Consider the following 25,484-nt stretch of genomic DNA (forward strand, 5'->3'; position numbering starts at 1 on the left):
ATAAAACAAAAGTTTACCCTACTTCCTTGCCACCTACAGTCACCTACATAAATAGGGATACGGTGACCTAAAAAGTCACTGAATTAGAAGAATTAAGACCAGTTTAAGTCAAGACTCTGCCACTTACTATTTTTGAGATTTGGAGATACTGATTTCTCTGTGGGTCAATTTTTACCTTTAGAAAGGAGAATCACAACATGCCACAGGATTACTAAGGGAATTAAATGAGAAAATGTGGGCATATTTTGAAAACAAAAAATTCTACAAATGACTTTTTCTTTTATTGTGTGTGGTATTGGGGATTGAACCCAGGGATATTCTATCTCCAAGCTATACCCCCAGCCCTGTTTTTTATATTTCATTTTATTTTAGTTGTACTGGGGATTAAACTCATAGACATTTTACCTTCAAGTTATACCCCCAGTCCAATTTTTTATTTCTTATTTGGAAACAGGGTCTTGCTAAGTGGCTGAGGATGGCTTTGAACCCGTAGTCCTCCTCTCTCAGCCTCCCAAGTACTGACATTACAAGCATGTTCTACCACACTTGGCTATTCTTTATTTTGAAACAGGGTCTCACTAAGTTGCAGAAGCCCTCACTAAGTTTTTGAGGCTGGCTGCAAATCTCCATCCTCCTGTCTCAGCTTCCAAAGTACTGAAATTACAAGCATGCACCACCATACCCAGCTACAAATGACTTTTTCTTTAAAGAAAATCTTTTCCTTTGACCATAAGGACTAACAGAACTACTGATTCTGTACTCATCAAACATCTCTTAGTATATGTATATTCAATGGCATATTTATTGAGCGTCACAGTGAGGATTCCATCACAGAAAAAGGAGATGCACACATATTCTGTGTTAGTCCATAAAAAAGGCCAACCCGTGCAAGAACAGGGATGCCTGCGCCTCAGTTTATGTAAAATTAATATAAAACAGCTGCATGTTCACTGTGAATACAATTCGGTAGTATCAGTGTGTTCTAGGTAGCAAGGAGCTGAAAGATAGTTTTAAAATTTAATCATTTGTGTACAGACAATGGCAAAAAGAAATTTATTTTCTTTTGGTGTCAAGCTTTATTACTTAATGTTTTTGTACACGTGTGATTAATTGTGATATTTTCCTTTTTTAAAAGAAATGTTTTGCCAAGTGTGATGGCCTATGCCTGCAATCCCAGTATTTAGGAGGTTGAGACAGGAGGATTGCAGGTTCAAGGCCAGTCTCAGCAGTTTAACAAAACTCTCAGCAGTGTTTCAAAATAAAAAATAAAATAGGGCTGTGAATATAGCTCAGAGGTAGAATGACCCTAGGTTCAATCCCCAGTACTAAAAAAAAAAAAAAAAAAAAAAAAAAAAAAGCCCATCTGTTGTGTACTTCAGAAGGGAAGTTTTGATTTATAAATGGCATCTTTGTAGGGATTAGAGAGTCTATGAGATCATTCTTGTTATTGTTCCAGAAAATAGTCCTTTATATATCTTGTATATGACACCTTGCCAATGTATCACATAAACTTAAATCTTTGTTTGAGAATGTCTTTGATGAGCCATTAACTATAAGGAAGAAAGCGTTAGTCAAAAGATAAGCCATTGATCTTGGCTAATTCCACACTGTGATGACTATAATAATGTCAATTATTAACATGGATGGCTGGGAGAGAAGAAAAAAAAAGCCAAAAGTCTGAAGAATGTTGCAGCTGCATAATGGGGATATAACTTATGGGGATTAGAAAAGGTGACGTTTTCATGATGGACACTGCTCTTTTATATTTAGATGAGCATTTTTTTCTGCATAAGTTTTAAAGAAATAGCCATCTCTCTCCTAGAGTATATAATTTTTGTGTCTTGTGAGACCATCTTGAAAAAGTCATAAGTTGTTAGGGGACCACAGTGATTTAGTTTATTTACAAATCTGAGGAACTGAAAGAATTCTTAATTATTATTTTACTTTTTCAAGAAAATAAATAAAGCATATAGGTACAAGTCTATTTACAATAAAACTCAATATAGCACATAAACTCTCTGTTGTGATAAAATTTCACTGTTTTGAAATTTTATCGCACTGGAATCTATGGTTCAGTTAATTTATCATAGGATTATCATAAAATATCATCAAGAGGGAATTTTTTTAATCTATATGAATACTAGAAGATTTAATTAAGCTGGGTGTGGTGGCACATGCTTGTAATCCCCACGCTTGGGAGGCTGAGGATTGCGCAGGTTTGAAGCCAGCCTCAGCTACTTAGTGAGGCTCTCAGCAACTTAGTGAGACCTTATTTCCAAATAAAATATAAAATAGGTCTGGGAGTATAGCCCAGAGGTAGGAAGCCCCTGGGTTCCACCCCCAGGACCACATGCACAAAAAAAGATTTAATGAATATTGATTTAAAAGAATTCTTCACAATAATGTCAGTCATTTTTGTTAGAGTAGCTTCTATTTTTAAATATTTATGGAATGACCGTAATGTGGGGTTACTTCTTTTAATGAATTTCCCATAAAGATGGGAAATTTCATATATCCCAGGAAGATAATTAGTTATATTAATGTAAAGCCCATGATTGCTTAGATGGGAAATTTCTACTTCTGTTTTTCTTTTCTCCATCTGCCTTACTGGTAAACCTAATGTATCTTCTAGGAAGAAAATCTTTGCTTTGGACCCATCTCTGAAAAGGTAACAATCATTTCCCCCCCCTATCCAGCTCGGAGAGAGATGGTCTACAAGTTCATTGATGTGCAGTGATTTAGAGTCTAGTCATCTATCTAGATTAAGAGCTGGATGGTTGTATGTGTACAATCCTAGTACTTGGGAGGCTGAGAAAGGAGGACCTAAGTTTGAGTAGAGCCTCTGCAATGTAGGAAGACTTTCAGCAATAATGAGACTCTATTTTAAAACAAAACAAAAAAAATATATATTTTTTTTACAAAGGGCCAGGGGTGTAGTTCAGAAGTAGAATGCTTCTGGGTTCAATCCCTAGTAACACACACACACACACCTGGATAAAAAGTGTCTAAAGGAACCCAACCTCCATCAAGGAGGGCAAGACGCCATACATTTTGTTTCCACGGTGCTGGGATTGAACCCAGGACTTCAAGCATTCTAGGCAAAACATTCTACCACAGACCTACACCCCAGACCCGGCGTCTTCATATTAAATTGCTCAGTTTCTCAGGGGTTACCACGACTGTGAGTTTAACAGGGAGATGATCTACTGCCAGAGTAACATGAGCAGTAAGTCTTTCAGTTTCATTTTTCTCCACAGAAAACAAAGACCTCTTTTTGTCAGGGGCACCAGGAGTACCACCAGGGTTTGAAAACTAGGGGTCATTTTGGAATCTTCCATTGCCTTCCAGCCAATCATTCACCAAGTTCTCTCCCTTTATCTTTATCTCAGAGACTCTCCATTTCCACTGTCTAGTTAAGTCTCTTATCTCTTCACACCTGCATTACTGCAACAGCCTCTGAGCTGGTCCTAGTGCCTTTGATCTCTTATCTCTTCAATTAATCCTGTAGGTTGCTGCCAGATTAAGCTCTGTAAAATTGCACTCTATGTCATTCTCCTGTTAGGAATCTACAGTTCTTCCAAGTTTCCACTCCTTTCAAGCCCCAACTTCCCATTCTGATAGTCAGGGCTCACCATCTACCTTACCTGGCCAAACTTTTCTCTTACTTCTCAGTCCTAGTCAAGTATCTTTTCTAACACTTTCCACAGTGCTTTGTGTTCATAGGTACCCCCAACTTTTCAAGACCTAACTGCAATTCCTTCCTTCCTTCCTTCCTTCCTTCCTTCCTTCCTTCCTTCCTTCCTTCCTTCCTTCTTTCCTTCCTTCCTTCCAGATTGAATCCAGGAACATTCTACCACTGAGCCCTATTTATTTTGAAACAGGGTCTCACTGAGTTGCCCAGGGCCTTGTAAAGTTACTGGCCAGAACCTGTGATCCTCCTGTCTCAGCCTGCCAGTACTGGAATTACAAGCATGTACCACCATGCCCAGCTCCCACATTCCTATTCTTTGCCCCTGGGTTTCATCCCCAGACCCCCCCTTCACAAAAATAAAAACTAAAAATAAAAACATAAAGATCCAGATCCAGATTTCACGCTACATGCCATCTCGGTTTAGTTGTTCTTCCTCAAACACAAGTTTTGAAGACCGAAGGCATCGCCTCCCATTTCCATCCGCCACCCCGAATCGTGTCCTCCACCAGAGCTTCTCAGCTCTGTGCCTGGCTGCAGTGAAGTATACAGTCATATAAACCAGAAACTTCAAAATCATCCTTGACACATCTTTCTTCTTCATTCTTCACCACAAATCAACTGCCAAACATTGGTAATGTCATCTAAATATCTCTCAAACCCTTCCCCCTTTCTCCAACTCCACTGCCCCCACTCTGACAAAGTTCTTCCTCTCCAGGCTGCTTCAATAAGACAGAGCCTGCTTCACATCCTAGAATGGATTTCCACTTTAAAGACCAAAATTCTTTACAGGCGTCCTAGGGCTTTTTCAGGGGCTGCCCCCTGCTTCTGATAGGGCACAGCGTGTCTCTTACTTCAGTCTCAGGCCTGCGCTCTGCTCCTAAATGTAACAGCCCTTCCCACCTCTGCAGGCTGCAGCAGATGCAGTTCCCTCTGTCAGGAATGTCTTTTTCTCTAGTGTTCATCTAGTTAACTCTTACTTTTGCAATGGGGGCAAGATGCCCTTAACTTTATCATTGGGAAAGTGGGGACGATTTCTACATAGAGAAATGATAACAAAGGCTGACAGGCCCACATTTTAATACTGTTCCCTTTCCTTCAATTTACTTAATTCTGTCCTACAGCTTTAGAGTTTCCCCTCCCTCTCTGTGAACCATCATGACCATCTGCCTGCAGGAACTGTGTGTTTCTATGAAGCTTTCGCTTCCCGTTCTCAGCACCCAATCTTGCAGGTGATTCCCCGAGAGAGGCAAGAAAGTGTGGTGAAATGGGCAGATAAGAGGGACCGACAGAACAGAATACTTATCCCAAACTCACTTCTAGTCTAACTTTATTACCAGCTGTCTGACCTTGGGAAGGTCAGTTAGCCTCTTGGAGGTTTTTGCTTCCTCATCACTTAGAAGGGGGGCAATTGCAGCACCTATTTTAAGCTGTCGCTGCAAGGATGAAGTAGGATGGTAAGGCAAAAATGCTTAATAAATATTGGCTGCTGGCCCGGCATTGTGGTGCACGCCTGTAATCCCAGTACTTGGGAGGCTGAGACAGGATCGCGGGTTCACGGTCAGCCTCGGCAACTTAGTGAGTCCTTGTTTCAAAATAAAAAATTAAAAGGGCTAGGGGTGTAGCTTGAGGGTAGAGCACCCCTGAGTTCAATACTCAGTATTTAAAAAATAAAAAAAAAGTATCTATGGTCTGTGGCTGCTTTTCTGACCATGGGTGTTTTTTTTTTTTTTGGTGGTACTGGGGTTCCTGGAAGACCTTCTAACTCCAGGCTACATTCCCAGACCTGTTTTTACATTTTTATTTGGAAACAGGGTCTCCTAAGCCAGCACGCGGGGCTGGCTTCGAACCCGCGCGATCCTCCTGTCTCTGCCTCCCAGGCGCGGGGATTACAAGCGTGCGCCACCACGCCCGGCAGACTATGGGTGTTTAATCAGGTCTGTGTCCTGGCTTTATCCCTACAAAAAATGTTGCCTCTTTCAGCTGCTTTCCTTACGTATTTTTAAAAAAATTCTTGGTAGACCCCATCGATACTTTGGCACACTCTCCTAGCTGCCATCCCTTTAGCTTCTCCGAGTCTAATTCACTTCCCAAAGTTAACTTTCATTTTACAGTACAAGGTCAAAAGAAGGTTACTGCACTACTCATTTCGTAATGCCCATGTTGTCTTTGTTGATCTGATAGGACTGCCATGAATACGCTGCGTAACATGGCGCCGGTGGATAATCTGATATGCAAATCTGTCATGCATGGCCTCCGACGTTGACGGTTCACCTTGTCATTAACCGTTCCCCACATGTCATTCTAAGGCCCATGCTCCAATTTTAGTGTCTCTTCTTGTAAACATTGTGTGGAAAGGACTTTGCCTTACACAATTTCCCCTTCATGGTTAAATTCAGGGTGGGGGGGGGAGGGCAAAACTTGTCTTGCCCATGAGTTCTCTGGGTGCTGATTTGTATGTGTTCCTTTGAAATGAACTCTTAATACAGCAGTAGGCAAACTCCTGGGCCTCTAGAACTTCTAGGTCTGCCTCCCTTTCAATGTGTAGGCGTTTTTATGAAAAACAAAACAAAACAAACTAATACCCTAGTGTATATGTTAATAGTGATACTGGGGAATTGAACCCAGGGACATTGGACATCTGAGCTGCACTCTTGGCTCTATTTTATTTATTTTTTAAATTTATTTACTTATATTTTTGGGTACTCTACCCCTGAGCTACACCACCAGCACAACTTTATTTCTTATTTGGAAACAGGGTCTCACTAAGTTGCAGAGAGAGAGCATCACTGAGTAGCTGAGGCTGGCTTTGAACCTGCAATCCTTCTGTCTCAGCCTCCTGAGTACAGGGATTACAAGAATGTGTCACCATGGCTTCTGAATAGTAACAGAGGAAACTGCTGCTCATTCCAGTCTCACCTTACCTTTCTTACTGATTCCTGTTCACTTTCTTTTATTGATAATAGTTAGCAAAAAAAAAAAAAAAAAAAAGCCTACTATTAGCAAAATCCCACTATAAAGGGTCTGGGTGAAGTTACTGACATTTTGCAAGGTCCCCGTTTAGAATCTGCAGCCCTGCCTGACAACACTATGACAAGTGTGGGTCTGGCAGAAATCATAGATTTCTTTATAGTTTTAAATATACTCTTTGAGCTGGGCGTGGTGGCGCACGCTTATAATCCCTGTGCTTGGGAGGCTGAGACAGGAGGATCACACAGGTTCAAAGCCAGCCTCAGCTACTGAGTGAGGCTCTCAGCAACTTAGTGAGACTCTGTTTCCAAATAAAAAATATAAAAAATAGGTCTGGGAGTATAGCCCGGAGGTGGAAAAGCCCCTGGATTCCATCCCCAGCACCACACACACAAAATTATATATATTGTCTTTTATCCTGAGGATGAGCATTAGCTAATTGGAAAATAGAGACAACAATAAAAATGTTTAACTCTCTGTTCATTGTTTATTCACTAACCAGTTATCTTTGTGATTGTGCATACTACAGAGTGAGCTTTACTAGTGTCGAGCTGGAATGAAAACCAACGTTAATCAGTTTTGTTAACAGTATAGACACGAATACGCAATTCTCTTTGGTCACCTCGAACTTCATGAGTGACAGCAGGAGGCTTGAAGTTCATTAACAGCCATCACTAACGAGGCAAATAGTTCCTCATAGATCCATCTCTTAACTATCAATATGAGAAGGTGAGAGGGTATTGGAGGGTTAAGTTTTGAGTTTCCATCAAATCCCTGTAATCTGACCCTCATCCTCAAAATGTCTACAATGCCAAAAGTTTCTTGGTGAAATACAACTCACTGTGAATTCTGATTACATTTCCTACTCCCTTCCAAAAAAACAGAAAGGAAATTAGGTTATATTTGATTACATTACAAAAATCCCAGTCGGTGTCTGGGCAGTTACTGCCATGTCAGAAGCCAGTGTACTTGTCGTACGAGGACAGACTCTGGGCTGCTGGCCTCTGGCACATGGGCCTGTGCCCTTATTCTTTAAAAGAGCAATTTGTGAGCATCAGGAAAGAGTCTCACACACAAACACACACACACACACCCTTATGTGTTTTCATTATGAATGAAACATTTTTGTGTACGTGGAACAAATGGAAAATGACAGCCCTGGAAACTCTCTCTCCTCCTCAACAGCAGTGTTACCGAGCGCAATAAATCAGGTTTCTTAAGCCTCATTCAGTGAAGCCAAGTCTACGTGGGTGGAGCAAGGAGCAGAGTGAGGCAACGATCGATTTCTGTAGTTCTCCACCAGTTTGGTTTGTAGACCACGGAGTTAGTGTAATAGAACATTACAGATTGTATGCGTTCTTGCATAACAGTCACCTAAGACTTTGTGGAAATGAAGATTTTTATTATAAAAGATCAAACTGATGTTGATGGTTCACAAAACACATTTAGCAGCAGGGTAATACAGCACGTGGCCTCTATTTTGGGGGAGTGGGGGAAGCTGAGGGACCTGCCTCCAAGGCACACCCCCATCCCCATTTTATTTTTATTTTGAAACAGGGTCTTGCTAAATTTCTGAGTGCCTCTCTAAATTGCTGTGGCTGTCCTCGAACCTGTGATCCTCCTGCCTCAGCCTCCCAAGCACTGAGGTTACAGGTGTGTACCACCATACCTGGCTAGCACGTGGCCTCTTAATTTTATCTGCCATAGATTGTCCATGCAATTAATAGGCAGATGTGAGCACTTTTCAATTAAACACAAACAAGGCAGTGCCTGGCTTTTATATTCTAATTATATTAGTTCATATCAGAAAGCAAAGTATGGACTTTGTTATTATTTCAGCCTTGAAAGGAATTCAGGAGAATAGTTTGGTCATTATTGGAGGAAATACTGCAGAATTCCCAGTTTCCTAATAATCACTTATTCCTAATCTTCTTTGTTTTCTTTTTTCTTTTTTTTTTTTTTTGTGGTACTGGGGATGGAACCCAGGGGCTTTCTACCTCCAGGCTACACTCCCAGACCTCTTTTATACTTTATTTGGAAACAGGGTCTCACTAAGTTGCTGAGAGCCTCCCTGAGTAGCTGAGGCTGGCTTGAACCTGTGTGATCCTCCTGTCTCAGCCTCCCAAGTACTGGGATTACAAATGCGCACCATCATGCCCTACTTAATCCTAATCTTTACTTTTTCTAATCTTCACTTCCTAATCTTTCTTAACATTTAATTCTACAATGGAGTCATTGTGAAATTGCATCAGAAAACACTGATGCCTGGGGCTCCTCCGAGATTTTAATTGTTGTGGGTGCAGACAAGGCTTTGGGACTCACTAGATGATTGTTTGCAGTCAACATTGAGGACTCTACTGGAGAAGTGACAAGGCTGGCTACGAGGAGGGGTGAGGAGCACATAGGTCCCGCAAAGTGTGGAGTGCTTCTTAGAAAGCGAATGTAAGCCAGGCATGGTGGTGCACGCTTGTAATCCCAGCATTTGGGAGGCTGAGACTGGAAGATCGCGGTTTGCAGATAGCCTCAGCTACTTAGTGAGGCCCTCTGCAACTCAGTGAGACCCTGTTTCAAAACAAAGAATAAAAAATTGGGCAGGGGGTATAGCTCAGAGGTCAAATGCCTCTGGGTTCCATCCCCAGACCCCCAAAAAAAGAAAAGAAAAGAAAAAGAAAGCGAATGTGTAAGAGAAAAAATAAATTGTGGGTAAAAACAGGGTGAATTCAAGAGAGTTCATAAAGGAGGAACAGTGTTCATTAAAGACAAAGCAGTGATGAGAGGGTTGACTGTGGTTCAAAACAAGAAGGGCAGCTGTGGACGCTTCCCAGGTACTGTCAGCAGGGAGGAGATCAGGTCTCATCGTCATTATTCTTATTTATTTATTTATTTATTTATTTATTTATTTATTTTTGTGGTACTAGGGATGGAACCCAGGGTCATTCTACCTCCAAGAGACACCTCCAGCCCTTTTATTTTTTAATTCTTTATTTTGAAACAGGGTCTCACTGAAGTAGCTGAGGCTGTCCGCCTCAGGTCTACCTCCAAGGCACACCCCCATCCCCATTTTATTTTTATTTTGAAACAGGGTCTTGCTAAATTTCTGAGTGCCTCTCTAAATTGCTGAGGCTGTCCTCGAACCTGTGATCCTCCTGCCTCAGCCTCCCAAGCACTGGGGTTACAGGTATGTACCACCATACCTGGCTAGCACGTGGCCTCTTAATTTTATCTGCCGTAGATTGTCCATACAATTAATAGGCAGATGTGAACACTTTTCAATTAAACACAAACAAGGCATCCTCCTGTCTCAAATGCTGGGATTATAAGCGTGTGCCACCATGCCCAGCTTTTTTATTTTTTGTGGTACTGGGGATTGAAACCAGGGGTGTTCTATTACTGAGCTATATCCCCAGTCCTATTTTATTTTTTATTTTGAAACAAAGTCTAAGTTGCTGAGGGCCTCACTAAGTTGCTAAGGCTGGTCTCAAACCTGTGGTCCTCCTGTCTCAGCTTTCCAAGTCTGATTATTACAGGCACGGGCCACCAGGCTCAGCTTTGTCATCACTCTTATTAATACTTTAGCACAAAGGCTAAAGTGCAACCTGGATCATGAATGGAGAATGTGCAAGGAATGTGTGTTTGTAATTGTCATTAAACTCAACACTAATATTTCCAACTTTGGAACAGAAGCAGGAGAATACAAATTTAAAGAGACTCTCCAGGCCCCAAACCTTCAAACTGGCTTGGAGTGTGCCTCTGGTAGGGGGTGCCCCAGGCTGGTACAATGGAGCCTGCGGGGTTGGTGGTTAAGCCAAGAATGCCTTTTGAAGAGTATGAATTTTCACATCACAGGCGTGCGCGCACACACACACACACACACCAGTAAGAAAAGTGGCGTACCAGGCCACATTGCCTGCACCTCACCTCACACTGGTCATCTGTGCTCTGCACAAAGGGACCCAGACAAACACCTCATAGCCCAAGCCCAGGTGACCAGTGTGAACTGGAGGCCCAGGGTCCCTCTAGATGTTTTAGTTTGGGTGCGGTGTCATCCTACAGAATTAACCCTTGATCTTTCCCACAGAGAACACGTATTTATATTTATCTCTTTATAAGGTTTCCACATGCAATTCTTTATGTGAACTAGACACCCCAAGCAGGAGACACCTGGTGAACAGTCAATCTCCGGACTGTAAGAAACTGAATCTGAACACCTTTATCAGAGAGGCACCGCCCACTTCTAGTGAACAAAAGATGCGGGGGTTTCTCTTTCTCAAAGAGTCCACTTCTGTTTGTGATCTTCTTTCAGCGGATGGGCTTTTGGTTACAGACTCTTATCCTTCTATCTCCTGCCTGCCTCGCAGCTGTTTAAAGTCCTTCTTGGCCAAGGTCATTATCTCAATTTCAATTTAGCCACTAGATCCCTGTGCCTTTAAACCAGACTACCCAACAGGAGGCTGTTTGGCTTCTTCTTTCCTTCAGGTAAAGCTGTGAGCAATAAAAGAAGAGCTGTGCCCTCCTGTCCTGTCAGGAAGGGGCTCCTGGAAGCACGGAGGTCCCATCCCAGGCCACAAAGGGGCCCTTGTGGGCTTGTTTATCCATAGGCTGCTGAAAACCTAGGAAGTCACTTTGTTTGATTGGATTAAAAAGCTTACAATGATCTCAAGCACAGATATTCTTTCATTAAAAAAAGAAAAAGATCAAAGGAGGAAGGTATATCTCCAAATCTCACGTTCCCCCTTCTCTCATGTCACCTGGGAGGGGGGGAGCATCAAGGAAACTAAATGTAATTATTAACCAATGGGTTTTTTTTTTTAACACGAAGACTTTCAGCTGCAGTCTGTAGTAGTCATTGGCCCCTTTATGCATTTATCTCTCATCATCCACACCACAAAGCAGTGTTTAGTTTGACAGGTGAGGACCTCCAGTGGAAGTAAACTCAGAGCCTACATTACCCATTTGTATCAGAATTGTGCAATGTATTGCAAACACTTCTTTTTCTTTTTTCTCTACTGGGGATGGAACCCAAAGGCATTCTACCTCTGAGCTACAGCCCCAGCCCTATTTTTTATTCTTTATCTTTTTGAAATAGGGTCTCAGTGAGTTGCAAGGGGCCTCACTAAGTAGTAGTAGGCTGTCCATGACCCACGATCTTCCTGTCTCAGCCTCCCAAATGCTGCGATTACAATGTGTGCCACCACGCCCAGCTACACTTACATATTCTGAGGAGAGGAAGATGTATGAACACAGTGCTTACAACCCAAATTCCAGAACATCTAGCTGGAGATAATGTTCTTTTAGTGAGAAATAACTTATTTTTATTCGGTGGTTTTAACTAAGTATGTGGGGTGTGTGTGTGTGTGGCAAAGGTATAGGTTCAGAGCAGAGGATACCACCACTGTGGAGTGTATTTGTATGTGTGTGTCTGTGTGTGGTGTGTGAATCCAAGCATATGGGAATCCTGGGACTGCTTGTGTTTGTATGTCAGTGTGAAATCATGGGGATGCTCTTGGTTTATAAAACTGTGTAGTAGTGCTTCAGAATATACTGATAGATCTTAGGTGGGTTTTTTTTTTTTTTTTTTTTTTTTTGGTGCTGGGAATGGAACCCAGAGGCTTTCTACCTTCAGGTTACACTCCCAGACCTATTTTCTATTTTATTTGGAAACAGGGTCTCACTAGGTTTCTGAGAGCCTCACTAAGTAGCTGAGGCTGGCTTCGAACCTGTGTGATCCTCCTGTCTCAGCCTCCCAAGTACTGGGATTACAAGCGTGCGCCACCACGCCCAGCCGGTATTAGTTTTTTGATTTGAGGATCTCTGATGTATAAATAGAACTTTAAAACTTCAGTCTTGATTTAATTCAGCCAAATCTGATTACAAACCAGTTCAAATAATTTATTATTTTAAAAATGTTTTTATTTATTTATTTATTTTATTTTTTTGGTGGTATTGGGGTTCCTGGAAGCCCTTCTACCTCCGGGCTACACTCCCAGACCTATTTTTACATTTTTATTTGGAAACAGGGTCTCCTAAGCCAGCGCGCGTGGCTGGCTTCGAACCTGCGCGATCCTCCTGTTACTGCCTCCCAAGCGCGGGGATTACAAGCGTGCGCCACCACGCCCGGCCAAAAATGTTATTTATTTTTGTGGTGAGGACTGAACCCGGATTGCACTCTGCCTTCTCTCAGGGCTAACTTGAATTGTGAGAGAGAGAACAGCTCCCCCAAAGGGGAGGAGGTCCTTAGAGGGAAAAGCCCCAATTTCTGATCGCCTAGGGCCATTGCCCGACCGTTTGCGAGTCCTCTTTTGGTTAGGATGACTTTGGGAGTTCTGGGAAGCAGCTCTCAAGATTTGCATAGGGTATTTGCAAGTCCTTGAAGAATCTCCTTTCAGACTTGCTGGTGAGGGGCTCCTGGGTTTGTTGATTAGTAAACAGATGGTTTTGTAAATCTCTGGTCCTTCTTATCTCTGAGCCTTTGGAATTTTAGATATTCGTTGCCTCTCAGGAAACTCAGGAAATTAACTTTTTTTCTACCGAGGCCTTTTCCCTATCTGCCTATTTCCTTTCTATCTCCTCACCGGGGCCCCAGCCCTTTTTATTTTTTGTTTGGAACCAAGGTCTTGGTAGGTTGCTGTGATTCTTACTACCTTGCTAATGCTGGCCTTGAACCTGGTGATCTTCCTGTTCCAGGCAACCAAATACTGGGATTAGAGGCATACAATACCATACCTAGCTTCGGATAATTAAAAAACAAATCAAAGCCGGGGTGGTGGGGCAGGCTTGTAATCCCAGCATTCAGGAGGCTGAGACAGGAGGATCACAGTTTGCGGACAGCCTCAGCTACTTAGTGAGGCCCTCTGCAACTCAGTGAGACCCTGTTTCAAAATAAAAAATAAAAAATAGGGCTGAGGGTGTCACCCAGAGGTAGAATACCCCTGTGTTCCATCCCCAGTACTGCAAAAAATGAAAACAAAAACAAACCGAATATGCCAAGATATCTAGATTATGACATCCATTATCCATTTTTTCTAGATAAAAGGAAAACATTCCTGATTTAAAGAGGCAAAAATAGGGTAATGTAGCAGACATTTTGTCTGGAGATACCAACATACATGAGTTTCTTTGTTTTTGGTATTGGTATTGAACCTAGGGGTGGTCTACCTCTGAGCTACACTCCCAATTCTTTTTAATTTTTGTTTTGAAATAGGGTCTCACCAGGTTGTTTTGAGTCTAACTACATCGCTAAGGCTGTCCTCAAACCTGTGATCCTCCTGTCTCAGCCTCCTAAGTACTGGGATTATAACCCTAGTACTGTGCGCCACAGTGCCCATTTTATGTGAAAGTTTTGGTTGCAGATGTCACACAATTAAACCTGTGCTCTGAAACACCAAAGTCTAGCACTTGTGCCCCCTTTCCCCATCACCTGCCATACACAGTTTAGTGAGCACATGAAGAAGCTCTGGTGGATGCTCACAGTTTATTTAGGTATGACCATCAACCAAGGGACAAAGTAAAATCAACTGGATATTTCAATGCTTTTCCCAAATTGATCTTGAGTATGTTTTGCAATTGCAGCTACACTTACAGGGACTGAAGGCTTCGCAAGTTCTGCAGAGCTTCCGCGGGGACCTGTCTTAGCTGATTGTTCTGCAGCATACTGTATAAAAGCAAACAAAGAAAAGCATTAAAGGAAATCAGTGTGAACAATGGCCATAATAGTGCCAGGCAGGGTGTCAGGTGCTGCAGAGCAGCAGAAAAACAGCAAAGCATGAGACAAATTCTTTAATGGCACTTACATTCCCATGGGGAGTGCAAATAATTAAAAACAATCTAATGAATATAAAACATGAAACAAGAGAGAGTCCTATGAATAAAAAGCAAAACATAGGTTTGGGATAGATGGTAATAGGAGGTAAGATTATTATTTTAAAGGTGATTCAAAGCTGGTAGTGGTGGCACACACCTGTAATCCCACTACCTGGAAGGCTGAGACAGGAGGATCGCAGGTTCTAGGACAGCCTCAGCAACTTTGCCAGGCCCCCCATCCACAACTTAGTGAGACCCTGTTTTAAAGTAAAAAATAAAACAGGAGTGGAGGTATAGCCCAGAGAAAGAGCACCCTAGATACTGGATTCAATCCTCAGTACTGAAAAAACGAAGGTGGTTTAGAGAAGGTCTCTCTGAGTAGGTGATCTCTGATCTGCATGGAGACCAGAATGGAGTCAGGCGCATCCCAGGAACATCTGGGAACTGAAGAAGAGGGAAGAACAAGAGCCGAGGCCAGAACTTGCTGACTTGTTAAAGAAGCAGCAAAGGCTCAGTCATGGCTGAGGGGGACTGTGAGGGCAAGAGGCTGGGAGAGAACCGAGAAGTCTCATGGAGGACTTGCAGGCCATGATATCACACTTTAAGTGTGATGCAAACCGCTGTTGAAGGGTCTAAGCAGGGAGACGATGTGATCTTACATTTTTAAAGGATCACCATGGTGGTGACAAAATAAAATGCAAGTAAAGATAACAGAAGGAGGCTACTAAAGACCTTCCTCCTTCTTGTGATGGATGCATATTGATTGAAACTGAATTCTTTTTTTGTAAAGTATTTCTGCCTTTGCTATCCGGAGTTGAAGTTTTTCTCTCCCCTTCCCCAGAACATGGAAACTCCAGAATGGAAATACCTGGCAACAATGAAATAATAATGGAAAAATAGCATGGAAAAAAATCCATTGGATTCCTTATATTTTGATACCTTTTTCATAAATGTTTATAACAATAATCTTGCAGCATATATATTTTTTAAATTTAGTATTTCCTGGTCAGTGTGAGCCTGAGGCAGAAGACTATTTCAGGAAAGCAGAAACAAAGAGAAAATATTTCAGATTTTTAGGTCACCAAAATATATTTGGATTTTAGAAATGATTTGCCTGGTCTCTCACTTCTACTATCAAAGTGTATCTTCATTAATGCATGACTAAGACTCTACCACAGGTATGTCTAACTCCAGTGGTTAAGCTGGATGGACTTCCCACTGCATCCTTTTGAGGAATCCTTGCTGAAAGCACACATTCTCAGGTACCACAGGTGTATAGAATAGCTGAGCTCATCGGTTGTCAGATCCAACTTCTCTTCCCTGTAGCCTCTGGGAAATTACACAATCTCAGTGACCTCAGTGACCACTAGTAAGACCCACTCCTAAGGGCTCATTGTATTCATTCAAGGAATGAAAGTACGTACAATACAGGCTGGTTCTTTTTATATACTTTCATAAACTCTTTTTCAAAACTAATGGTAGTGAGATTGTTCTGGATGTGATGTTTTAATCAAGTCAAAGAAAAATAAAACCCTAAGCCAGGTTTGGTGGTGCACGCCTGTAATCCCAGTACTTGAAAGACTGAGATAGGAGGTTTGAGGACAGCCTCAGCAAGTAGTGAGACCTCATCAACTTAGTACGACCCAGTTTCAAAATAAAAATTAAGAAATAGGGCTGGGGAGCTGGGGATGTAGCTTGAGGTAGAATGCCTCTGGGTTCTATCCTCAGTAACACACACACATGCACACACACACACACAAAAAAAAAAAAAAAAGGAAAAGAAAAAGAAAAAGAAAAAGAAAAAGAAAAAGAAAAAGAAAAAGAAAAAATGTCTCTATAATAGTGGTTCTCAGACTTTAGAGTTCATCAGAATCCAGTGGCAGTCTTGCTAAAACATAGGTTGCTGGGCTCTGCTCTTAAAATTTCTGGTCAGTAGGTCCTGGGGAGGGGCCAGAGAATTTGAAGTTCAAACAGACTCCTATGTAATGTCTACTGCTGAGCAGGACGCCACAGATGGAAAAACACCTATGTTATAGTAAGTATTTTCAAGAGAATATTTCACCTGAACTGAAGGCTGATTGAGTTTAAACATAATGTCTAAGTTTTGAGTCTTGTCTAGAAAACCTGCTAAACTCCTCTAATGCTTGGTCTGCATAATGAAAATGATCTTGTCTGACTGAAGAGGCATTTGAAGACTAACCCAATATTTACAATACGCTCATATATATAAACACATGCTTGCATGCCAATAAGGCATGGTAAATATTCGGAGATCAAAACATTTATGCTTTTCTTATCATGCCTGAAAATTCTGTTTTTTTCCTTTTCTTTTATGGTACTAGGGACTGAACCTGGAATGCTTTCCCACTCTGCTACATCCCCAGCTCTTTTAAAATTTTACTTTGAGACAGAATCTTGCTAACTCGCTGAGGCTGGCCTCCAGCTTGAGACCCTCCTTCCTCAGCCCGAGTCACAGGGCTTACCACCCTATGTCACTGTACCCAGCTCTGAGATTCTGTTTTCTAAGGAAAATGGTTATTTGTATTCCAATAGTTCTACTCAACTAACTTCATTATGTTAAACTTAGATTCAACAAAAATTTCATAAATCAGGAGTCTCAGACGGGTTCTTTATGAGCAAAGTTGCATTTTAGGGAGGGCTCATACTTCTCTTGTCAGTGACTCAGGAGAACTGCAATTTAAATTCTTTATTTTTCATAATTTGACAGAATGCTAAAAGTTTAGATTTCTATGCTATTTTATGTTTTTCCAAGAATTGTTAATACATTATATAATTTAAGGTTCATGGAAACATTTAAAATCACTCATTAAATCCATGACAAAGTTAAGCAATGATATGATACAGATAATGGATTTATTTATTTCTGTGTTTATTTTTTTGCGGGTCTGGGGTGGAACCCAGAGACATTTGACCTCTGAGCTACACCTCCTGCCCCTTTTTAAAAAATTCTTTCTTTATTTTTTTATTTTTTATTTTTGGTGGTACTTGGGGTGGAACCCAGGGACTTTCTACCTCCGGGCTATACTCCCAGACCTATTTTCTATTTTATTTGGAAACAGGGTCTCACTAAGTTGCTGAGAACCTCACTAAGTAGCTAAGGCTGGCTTCGAACCTGTGTGATCTTCCTGTCTCAGCCTCCCAAGTGCGGGGATTACACGGGTGTGCCACCATGCCTGGCTTTTATTCTTTATTTTGAAAGAGAGTCTCACTAAGTTGCAGAGGGCCTCACTAAGTAGCTGAGGCTGTCCACGAACCATGATCCTCTGGTCTCAGCCTCCCAAATGCTGGGATTACAAGAGTGTGCCACCATGCCCGGGAGATAATGGATTTAACTGATATACAAATTTTGTCAGTAATATATTACTGGTACAAAGTATGCATTTAATTGTTCTTCTGTGCTTTGTTTAAAAAAACAAAAAACAAAACAGAATCCTAAAATGTGGCTTTTCTAAAATATCTGTAAAATTGGAGTAGAGGATAAGAGATATTGAGGTGGATTTCCTTAATTCAATATTGCAAACTTTCTCAGTTGCTTCAGAAGATGAAATTTAAATGAGGTTTAATAATAATAACTTTTAAAGCTACCCCCAGCTACCTCCCAGCGATTGTTTTTTCAACTACTGCTAGCAGTAAAACACCCGAAATATAGCATTTAAAAAAAGCAATTGAATCCTGATCTCTCCCTAAATAACTTTAGTTTAATTACTTGAAAATGACAAAACAAGAGCAGGTTATCTCTATTATATTCTTATAAGTCTCTAGTGAGTTAATTAGAAAATTCTGGTTTTGTTTAAGATATTTTAGTGGGAGAGAAAACAATTAAAGGGTTTATTGCACACTAGAGTACAATTAAAACGAAAAGCATTCACATGGCTGCTGATTTCCTTTGCAAATACCCCTTGCTGAATACATGGGACATAAGCAGAATGTAGCATGTCTGAATACGGGTGTAGGCATATAACTTCATTTTTATCATGCACATATGAGTATGAAAAGATGACACACTTTCTCTAGAGACAAAAGGATGACTTCATATTTTCTTAATTTCTTTCCCGAGGAGCTTTAAAATATTCACTATTTCATATAGCATCTTCAGGCTTTTCTACCTGGCTGCCTCACCAAGCAGGACTAAATATTAGCTACAGAGGAAACAGTAAGAGAAAACAATTTGTTGAATATGACAACTGATGGTGCAATTCTTCACTATTCCCTCTGCTTAACTGTCCTTCTTGTAGATATAAGGCTGCATTCTGGGTCTACATGGGAATGGGGAAAATTGTTTCTTTTTTACTTTTTTTTTTTATACTGGAGATTGAATTGAGGGGTCCTCTACCATTAAGCTACATCTTCAATTCCTTTTTAATTTGAGACAAGATCTTACTAACTTGCCGGGGCTGGCCTTGAACTTGTGACCTGATTCTCCTGCTGCAGCCTCCCTAGTAGCTGGAATTATAGGCATGAGACACCACATCCAGCGCCAGTGAACCTTTTTTGAGGATAGCCTGGCTCAGAATTCCGTTGGATAAAGTATTTTGCAATACAGAACCAATAGTTTGTTATTTAGTAAGGCCAATATTTATAGGGATAACAGTCTTAATTATCAGTGATATTTTATAGTTCACAGTCGTAACATTTTTGATATAATACAGCCTAGCAAATGATGGCTGTTGCCATCTCCATTCTCCATTTTAGCAGAGTGAATCACTGTTATCTTTCTCTAGTTTCATCATATACTCTGCTAACCGAGGTCAAGGCCCCAAATGAATCTTACTTCTTTTTTTGGTACTGAGGATTGAACCTAGGGGCATTCTACCTCCAAGCCACACCTCCAGCCCTTTTTTATTTTTTGTTTTGAAACAGGATCTCGCTAAAGTTGCTGAGGCTGCCCTCAAACTCGCAATCTTTTGTTTTTTATGTTTTTAGGAAAAAAAGATATGTATATTTGTAGTAGGCTAAGTTTTTTTTTTTTAATTGGTGCATTGTAGTCATACATCTTAATGGGATACAAGATGGTGGAGACATACATGCACACATCACCCAATTAGCCCTTACCCAATTCCCACCTCATTCCCTTTCCCTCCCTCCTTCTCATGCTTGGTTTAGTGATTGACTTTGGTTTGTTTGTTGAAGTACATCATGTGCATTAGAGGATTTCCCTCTTCCTCCCTCCCATCCCCTCAGGTTGCCTTATTTGCTCATCTATAGCATCTCCTTCTTCATATAGAGTTTTTCCTATGACCCATTTTCTCCCTAGCTTTCGCATATTAGGAAGAGCATCCGATTTCTTATTTTTTTGTGACTGACTAACCTCACTTAGCATAATACAATTTTCCTTCTTTTTATAAATATTAGCTATTGCAGGAACTAACCAGGGTCTTGGTGAGAACTACATTAATCCTTCCTGAGGATGACACCGCCATTGAAGTAACAACCTTCTGCTAAGCCCCACTTCTTCAAACTCCCACCACCTCAACATCATCAAACTAGGACCAAGAATTCAGCACATGAAACTTTGGGGAATGAACCCATATCCACACAGTGGCACCTATGACTTTCATTTCTCAATCAGATTAAGCCAATACTCTCTGGGCTGTTCAGGCAAAATGCACCAGAGGAAGCAGAATGTGTGTGCTAAGCATTCTAGGTATATGAAGCCTACTTGCAGGTACATGCCAATATCAGATATAAAGGTACGCCTTTATTGTTTAGCATACAATAGATATTCGATTAATAAACATATAGTAGCAGGTCAACATCATACAAAATTAAGGAAATACTGATAGGTCTAGAGTTTCTAATTATCTCTGTAGCATGATTCTAAATTGTTACACAGACTTTATTGGATGTGTGACTTGAGTCATATACTGTTCTAGAAGCTGGGGGTATACTGAGGACCAAGACAGATTATGTCTCTAATTATATAAATCTTTAATGCATTGTGAGAAATATTAAATAGATGTGCTTGCTTCAAAACCGGAGAATAGAAACCAAACTTAATCACCTAAGCAGACCAACAAATGGTTCTGCTATTGAATTGAACTCTTAACAAAATCTTAAATTAAATCAAGCTGCTTTTTTAAACCTACAGATCTCTCAAGCCACTGAAAAGCAATTTTTTAAAGTAGAAATAAATGTCTTTAAAGAGTTAATGACACTAATCTCAAAGAAAGGAAATAAAATCAGGATTTTTTTTTCTGAGATAAAAATTTTCAAGAAGGACTTTCAATTTGCATCATCAATTTCAATTTTTTCTCTGCTTAGGTGTTTCTACAGAGAACAAACAGAAAAAAATTAAGCGATGGGTATTAATAGGAGGTATTCAATAATACTGAGTGTTCTGAGATACAAACTGGGAAGGTGAATATTAATAAATAAGAATATTAATAAATAAGAAAGCCACATTTTTAATTCTCTGAATTAGCATTTCTTTTTTTTTTGTGGTACCAGGGATGGAACCCAGGGGCATTGTACCCCCGAGCTACACCTCCAGCCCTATTTTTTTAGTCTTTAAAAAAAATGTCTTCAAACAGGGTCTCACTGAGTTGCAAAGGGCCTCACTAAGTAGCTGAGGCTGTCCTCGAACCACCATCCTCCAGTCTCCGCCTCCCAAATGCGTATGCCACCACACCCGGCAGCATTTCTTAAACAAACAGTTACTTGGTGCTTTTGCTATACAGCCAACTTTTCCACATCTACTCACGGGTAGAAGCAAACTTGGGTATACTTTAGTGAGTCCTTATTCAGCACATCATAAGGAAATGAACTTCAAATTTATTTGAAGCTGTGATCTCATTATGTCAACACTATAGTGACTTTATTCACCCAGTGGTCAAAGTCATTTGAAACATATTCCCCAACTTCCTAACACAAAGAGAAAGAGAAATGCTCTTATAAAATTTTACACTGATAAAGTGGTCATTTAGAAGCAATTTTAGGTCTTAAAGTTGAAACGGAGATAAATGTTTTTCACACACAAATATAGCCACGTATAATGCACATTTATGGCATCAATGAAGGTAGACTTGAATTTAAACGAATAACACAAAAATTTATCCTTACAAGAAAACAGCAGCCATTACATGCTAAGATCGGAAATATATCCAATAACACTCAGTTTACTTACAGGACTTTAAGACTGTAAAGGCCGGTGAATGCTCCCTTGGGGATGTGTGTCAAAGCGTTTCCGGCAAGACGTCTGTGGGTTTCAATGGAGAGGGGAGAGGGTGAGCACAGTTCTCTTCATGTGGAATTTGTTTACTTGTTAGAAATGCAGTAAGGCTATGTTCAAACCCCAAATGCCAAAAGAAACGGTAATGAACCTTGTCTTCTTATAGTTTGTGAAAAATTTCTATACAAAATATTAGCTAGAGAGGGTCCTAAGAAGAAATGTAATAAATTCTCTATTTTACAATAAACCCTTAGGTATGTATGCAATACCTGTCCTTTAAATGTTTTTGAACAAAATCAGCACTGCATAATAATTTGCAAAAATTGCAATTATCAAATGTGACTGTCACATAATTTTTATAATTATTTTTATAAGCATGAATAAAATAGATATTCAAACATAAGAGTATTTGAGTTGCAATTATACCACAATATACCCAACTTTCTTATTAAACTTGTAAAATAAGAGTAAGCCATCGCAATCAATTTTTCTAAATACCAGAGAAAGGTAGATTAGCTTAATTCATGATACATGTTTTAATTGAGTAATGCCTTAAAAAATTGAAAACGGGTTTAGAATGGAAGACGTTGATATGAGTTATTTAACAGAAAGCTTTTGTCATTTATCAATAACATTTTTTTTTTGTGGTACTGGGGGTGGAACCCAGAGGCTTTCTACCTCCAGGCTATACTCCCAGACCTATTTTATATTTTATTTGGAAACAGGGTCTCATTAAGTTGCTGAGTCTCACTAAGTAGCTGAGGCTGGCTTCGAACCCGTGCGATCCTCCTGTCTCAGCCTCCCAAGCGCGGGGATTACAAGCGTGCACCACCACGCCCAGCCTTATCAATAACATTTTAAAAGCTCCCTTTATGATATTTTTAAGTGGAAATTATCAAGGGAGCTTGACTGTTGACACTCAAGAAGAGAAATCCCTCTAGCCCTTTGCTCTGACCAACATGTCCCCTTCCCTCTTTTTCTGTCACTCAAAGTAGCTTCTTTTCCGAGCTTTCCAGTTTTTCTACTCTGAACTGGTAACACTTTGTGCCAGGATTATTTTATAGTCTGTCTTGTGTTATAGTATGTGCCTGTCTTATGACATCAAATGTGTGGATTTGTTTTTCTTTATATATTATAGGGCTTTGAATAGCGTCCGAAACAGCTGCCCCAGCAGCACTCAACTAATCATTTAAGTATAGACTGTTCCCTGTTGTCCATTTTCCTCTTCTAAAAAAATTTCCCATACCAAGAGTTTTAGCAGAGCTGGGTGTGGTGGCGTAGGCTTGTAATCCCTGTACTAGGGGAGGCTGAGATAGGAAGGTCGCAGGTTCTTGGCCAGCCTCAGCTACTTAGAGAGGCCCTCTGCACTTAGTAAGACCTTGTTTCAAAATAAAGAACAAAGAATAGGGCTGGGGTTGTAGCTCAGAAGTAGAACATTCCTGAGTTCAGTCCCCAGTACTGCAGAAAAAAAAAAAAAAGGAAAAAAAGAAAAAAAAAAGAGTTTTAGCAGAACACATGGCCACCAAGCTAGAGTATCCTTTTCTGATCATTATACCTAAGTGTATAATGTTTGAGAGTGATCAAAAGTGCTGTGTGAAGTTTCCATGTCTTCTCCTTAAATGCAAGTGACTTCCTTTATTTCTCCTTTCCTGCAGAAGTGATATAGGTGAGATAGCATTGATGACTCTGTCGTGAAGAACATTCCATGGAAGGCAAAACAAGAGCATCAAACACGCGCGTGCACGCGCGCATGCGCGCACACACACACACACACACACACACACACACACAGAGAGAAGGAAGTAACCTGGGTCTCCTGGATAACTTTGTGGAGCTAAACTTCCCCACAGCCCCTGAAGTCTGTTTTAGATGAAAAACAGAATCAATGAGGATCCCTGTGTTATCTTCTGCAAACAAGTCAATGGTGGAAGGATTACTTGGCTGGCAAGGCTGCCTCACACCTGCCTGGACGCAGCCCCGGGAATCACGTTTGCGAAGGCGCTCCAGGCTTCGGCATTCACTGTCTTGGCTTCATGCCCATTTCACCTGTGTGCTGTTAGCTTGCAGGTGACACACCTGGACAATCTCAGTGCATGCGGCTGTTTTCCTAACAGTCACTCTAAGCTGGGAAGAAATGGGCTTTATCATTTTTTCACACTTTCCTTTTTAAAATTCCTATATATTTTTTCACATTGGGGATTGAACACAGGGGCATTCTACCTTTGAGCTACATTTTTACTGTGAAAGAGGTCTCTCTTAGATGTTGAGGTTGGCCTCAAACTTGTGATCCTCCTATTTCAGTCTCCTAAGCACTGGGATTACAGGAGTGTGCCACTGTACCCAGCTTCATACTGTCTTTTCATATCCAACGAGCATTTCTTGAGATCCTTCTTGTACTATTACTGCTCGGGGGCCAGGGACACAGCAGTGAAAACCAGGCTGCCAAACCCGTGGATCTCATGGGCAGAAGGCCATTAAATAAAAAGAAAAATGAATAACTTAATGAACATGCTCCGAAGAAATGAAAAATCAAGGCAAAGGTTTAGGGAACAAGGGACAGATGGTGGTTGAGTAGGATGATTATTTTAGCTAAGATGGTCAGAGAAACTCTCTGCTGGGGGTTGGGGAGGCATGGCAGCAGGGTCTGAGCCACACAGGTGGCTGTGATAAGAACCGAAGAGCAGGAACCCTGAGGTGGGGCGCACCTGGTGTGGTCTACAGCTGCAAGGAGGTGAGCGAGGCTGCAGAACAGCCGAGGAGGAGGACGGCAGCGGGGAGTCAGGGAGGTGTCCAGGGCCACCCTGTGCAGGGCATTGGGGCCCTGATAATGACTTTGAGCCAGAGAGTAATGGGTCCAGGTCTGTGTTTTGCAAGGCTCTTTCTGGTGGGAACTTTATCCCCCTCCAATCTGTGGTACTAGAGATTGAACTCAGGGATATTCTATCTCTGAGCAAAACTCCTAGCCCTTTTAATTTTTTAAAAGTTTTATTTTGAAATGAGTTCTTGCTAGGTTGCTGAGAGCCTCACTAAATTGCTGAGCCTGACCTCGAACCTTCAATCCTCTCCTGTTTCAGCTCCCCACATACTGGATTATAGGTGAGCACCACCATGCCAGGCTCTGATGGGACCTTCTTAAAGGGAAAAATAGGCTTGAGGGGCAAGAGTGGAAGCAAGGGGGCAACTAAGAGCATCCGCCCAGGAAAGCCAGGTGTAGGTAGCATGACAGGAGAGGTGGTGGGAAGTGGTAGTATTCGGTGAAGAAGAAAAAATCTAACTTGATACACTGCTTGGGTTAAGGCGGCGCATATCTGGTCAAAAAAGAAAAATACAGAGCTGGGTGTGGTGGTGCACACTTGTAATTCCAGCATTTGGGAGGCTGAGACCGAAGGATCACAGTTCTCAGCTACTTAGTAAGGCCTTCTGCAACTTAGTGAGACCCTGTTTCATAATAAAGAATAAAAAATGGGGCTGAGGGTATAGCTTTGGAGGTAGAATGCCCCTGGATTCCATCCCCAGTACCGCAATTTAAAAAAAAGAAAATAAAAGAAAGAATCATTTTTTTTATACTTCTAGGTATGTTATATACAACCCACATACATTCAAAGTACTATATGTAATACTGAAGCCAATGAGTTGTGTATGGCACAAAAGAGTTGCTTATTGAATTAAGATAGACCCAGGTTTGGTTGACCATTGTACATGGCTTCCCTGTTCAGACTCAACTGATTAGCAATTGCCAATTCAGTCAAAATGTCTCCAACTATTCTGCTTATGGTCATTTTTTCCCACAGTATGGGTCTGAGTTCTACAAGACAGCCTTCAAATAGATTATCTTTA

At 41.0% G+C, this 25,484-nt stretch overlaps 1 protein-coding gene across 3 annotated transcripts in view; it reads right to left on the reverse strand.

Moving 5' to 3' along the window:
• The window catches only part of LGR5 (leucine rich repeat containing G protein-coupled receptor 5), a gene marked incomplete at both ends in the record, with an annotated part of 134,449 nt that overhangs the window by 34,647 nt on the left and 74,318 nt on the right, over positions 1–25,484 (reverse strand). For all 3 annotated transcript variants that reach the window (XM_080706046.1, XM_080706045.1, XM_080706044.1), the window contains 2 exons: positions 14,238–14,309; positions 21,603–21,674. In XM_080706046.1, coding sequence (XP_080562172.1) covers positions 14,238–14,309; positions 21,603–21,674 — 144 coding nt within the window. The remainder of the gene's footprint in view (positions 1–14,237; positions 14,310–21,602; positions 21,675–25,484) is intronic.

Source organism: Muscardinus avellanarius (genome assembly GCF_963383645.1).
Source record: "Muscardinus avellanarius genome assembly, chromosome: 11".
Classification (NCBI taxonomy): Eukaryota; Metazoa; Chordata; class Mammalia; order Rodentia; family Gliridae; genus Muscardinus; species Muscardinus avellanarius.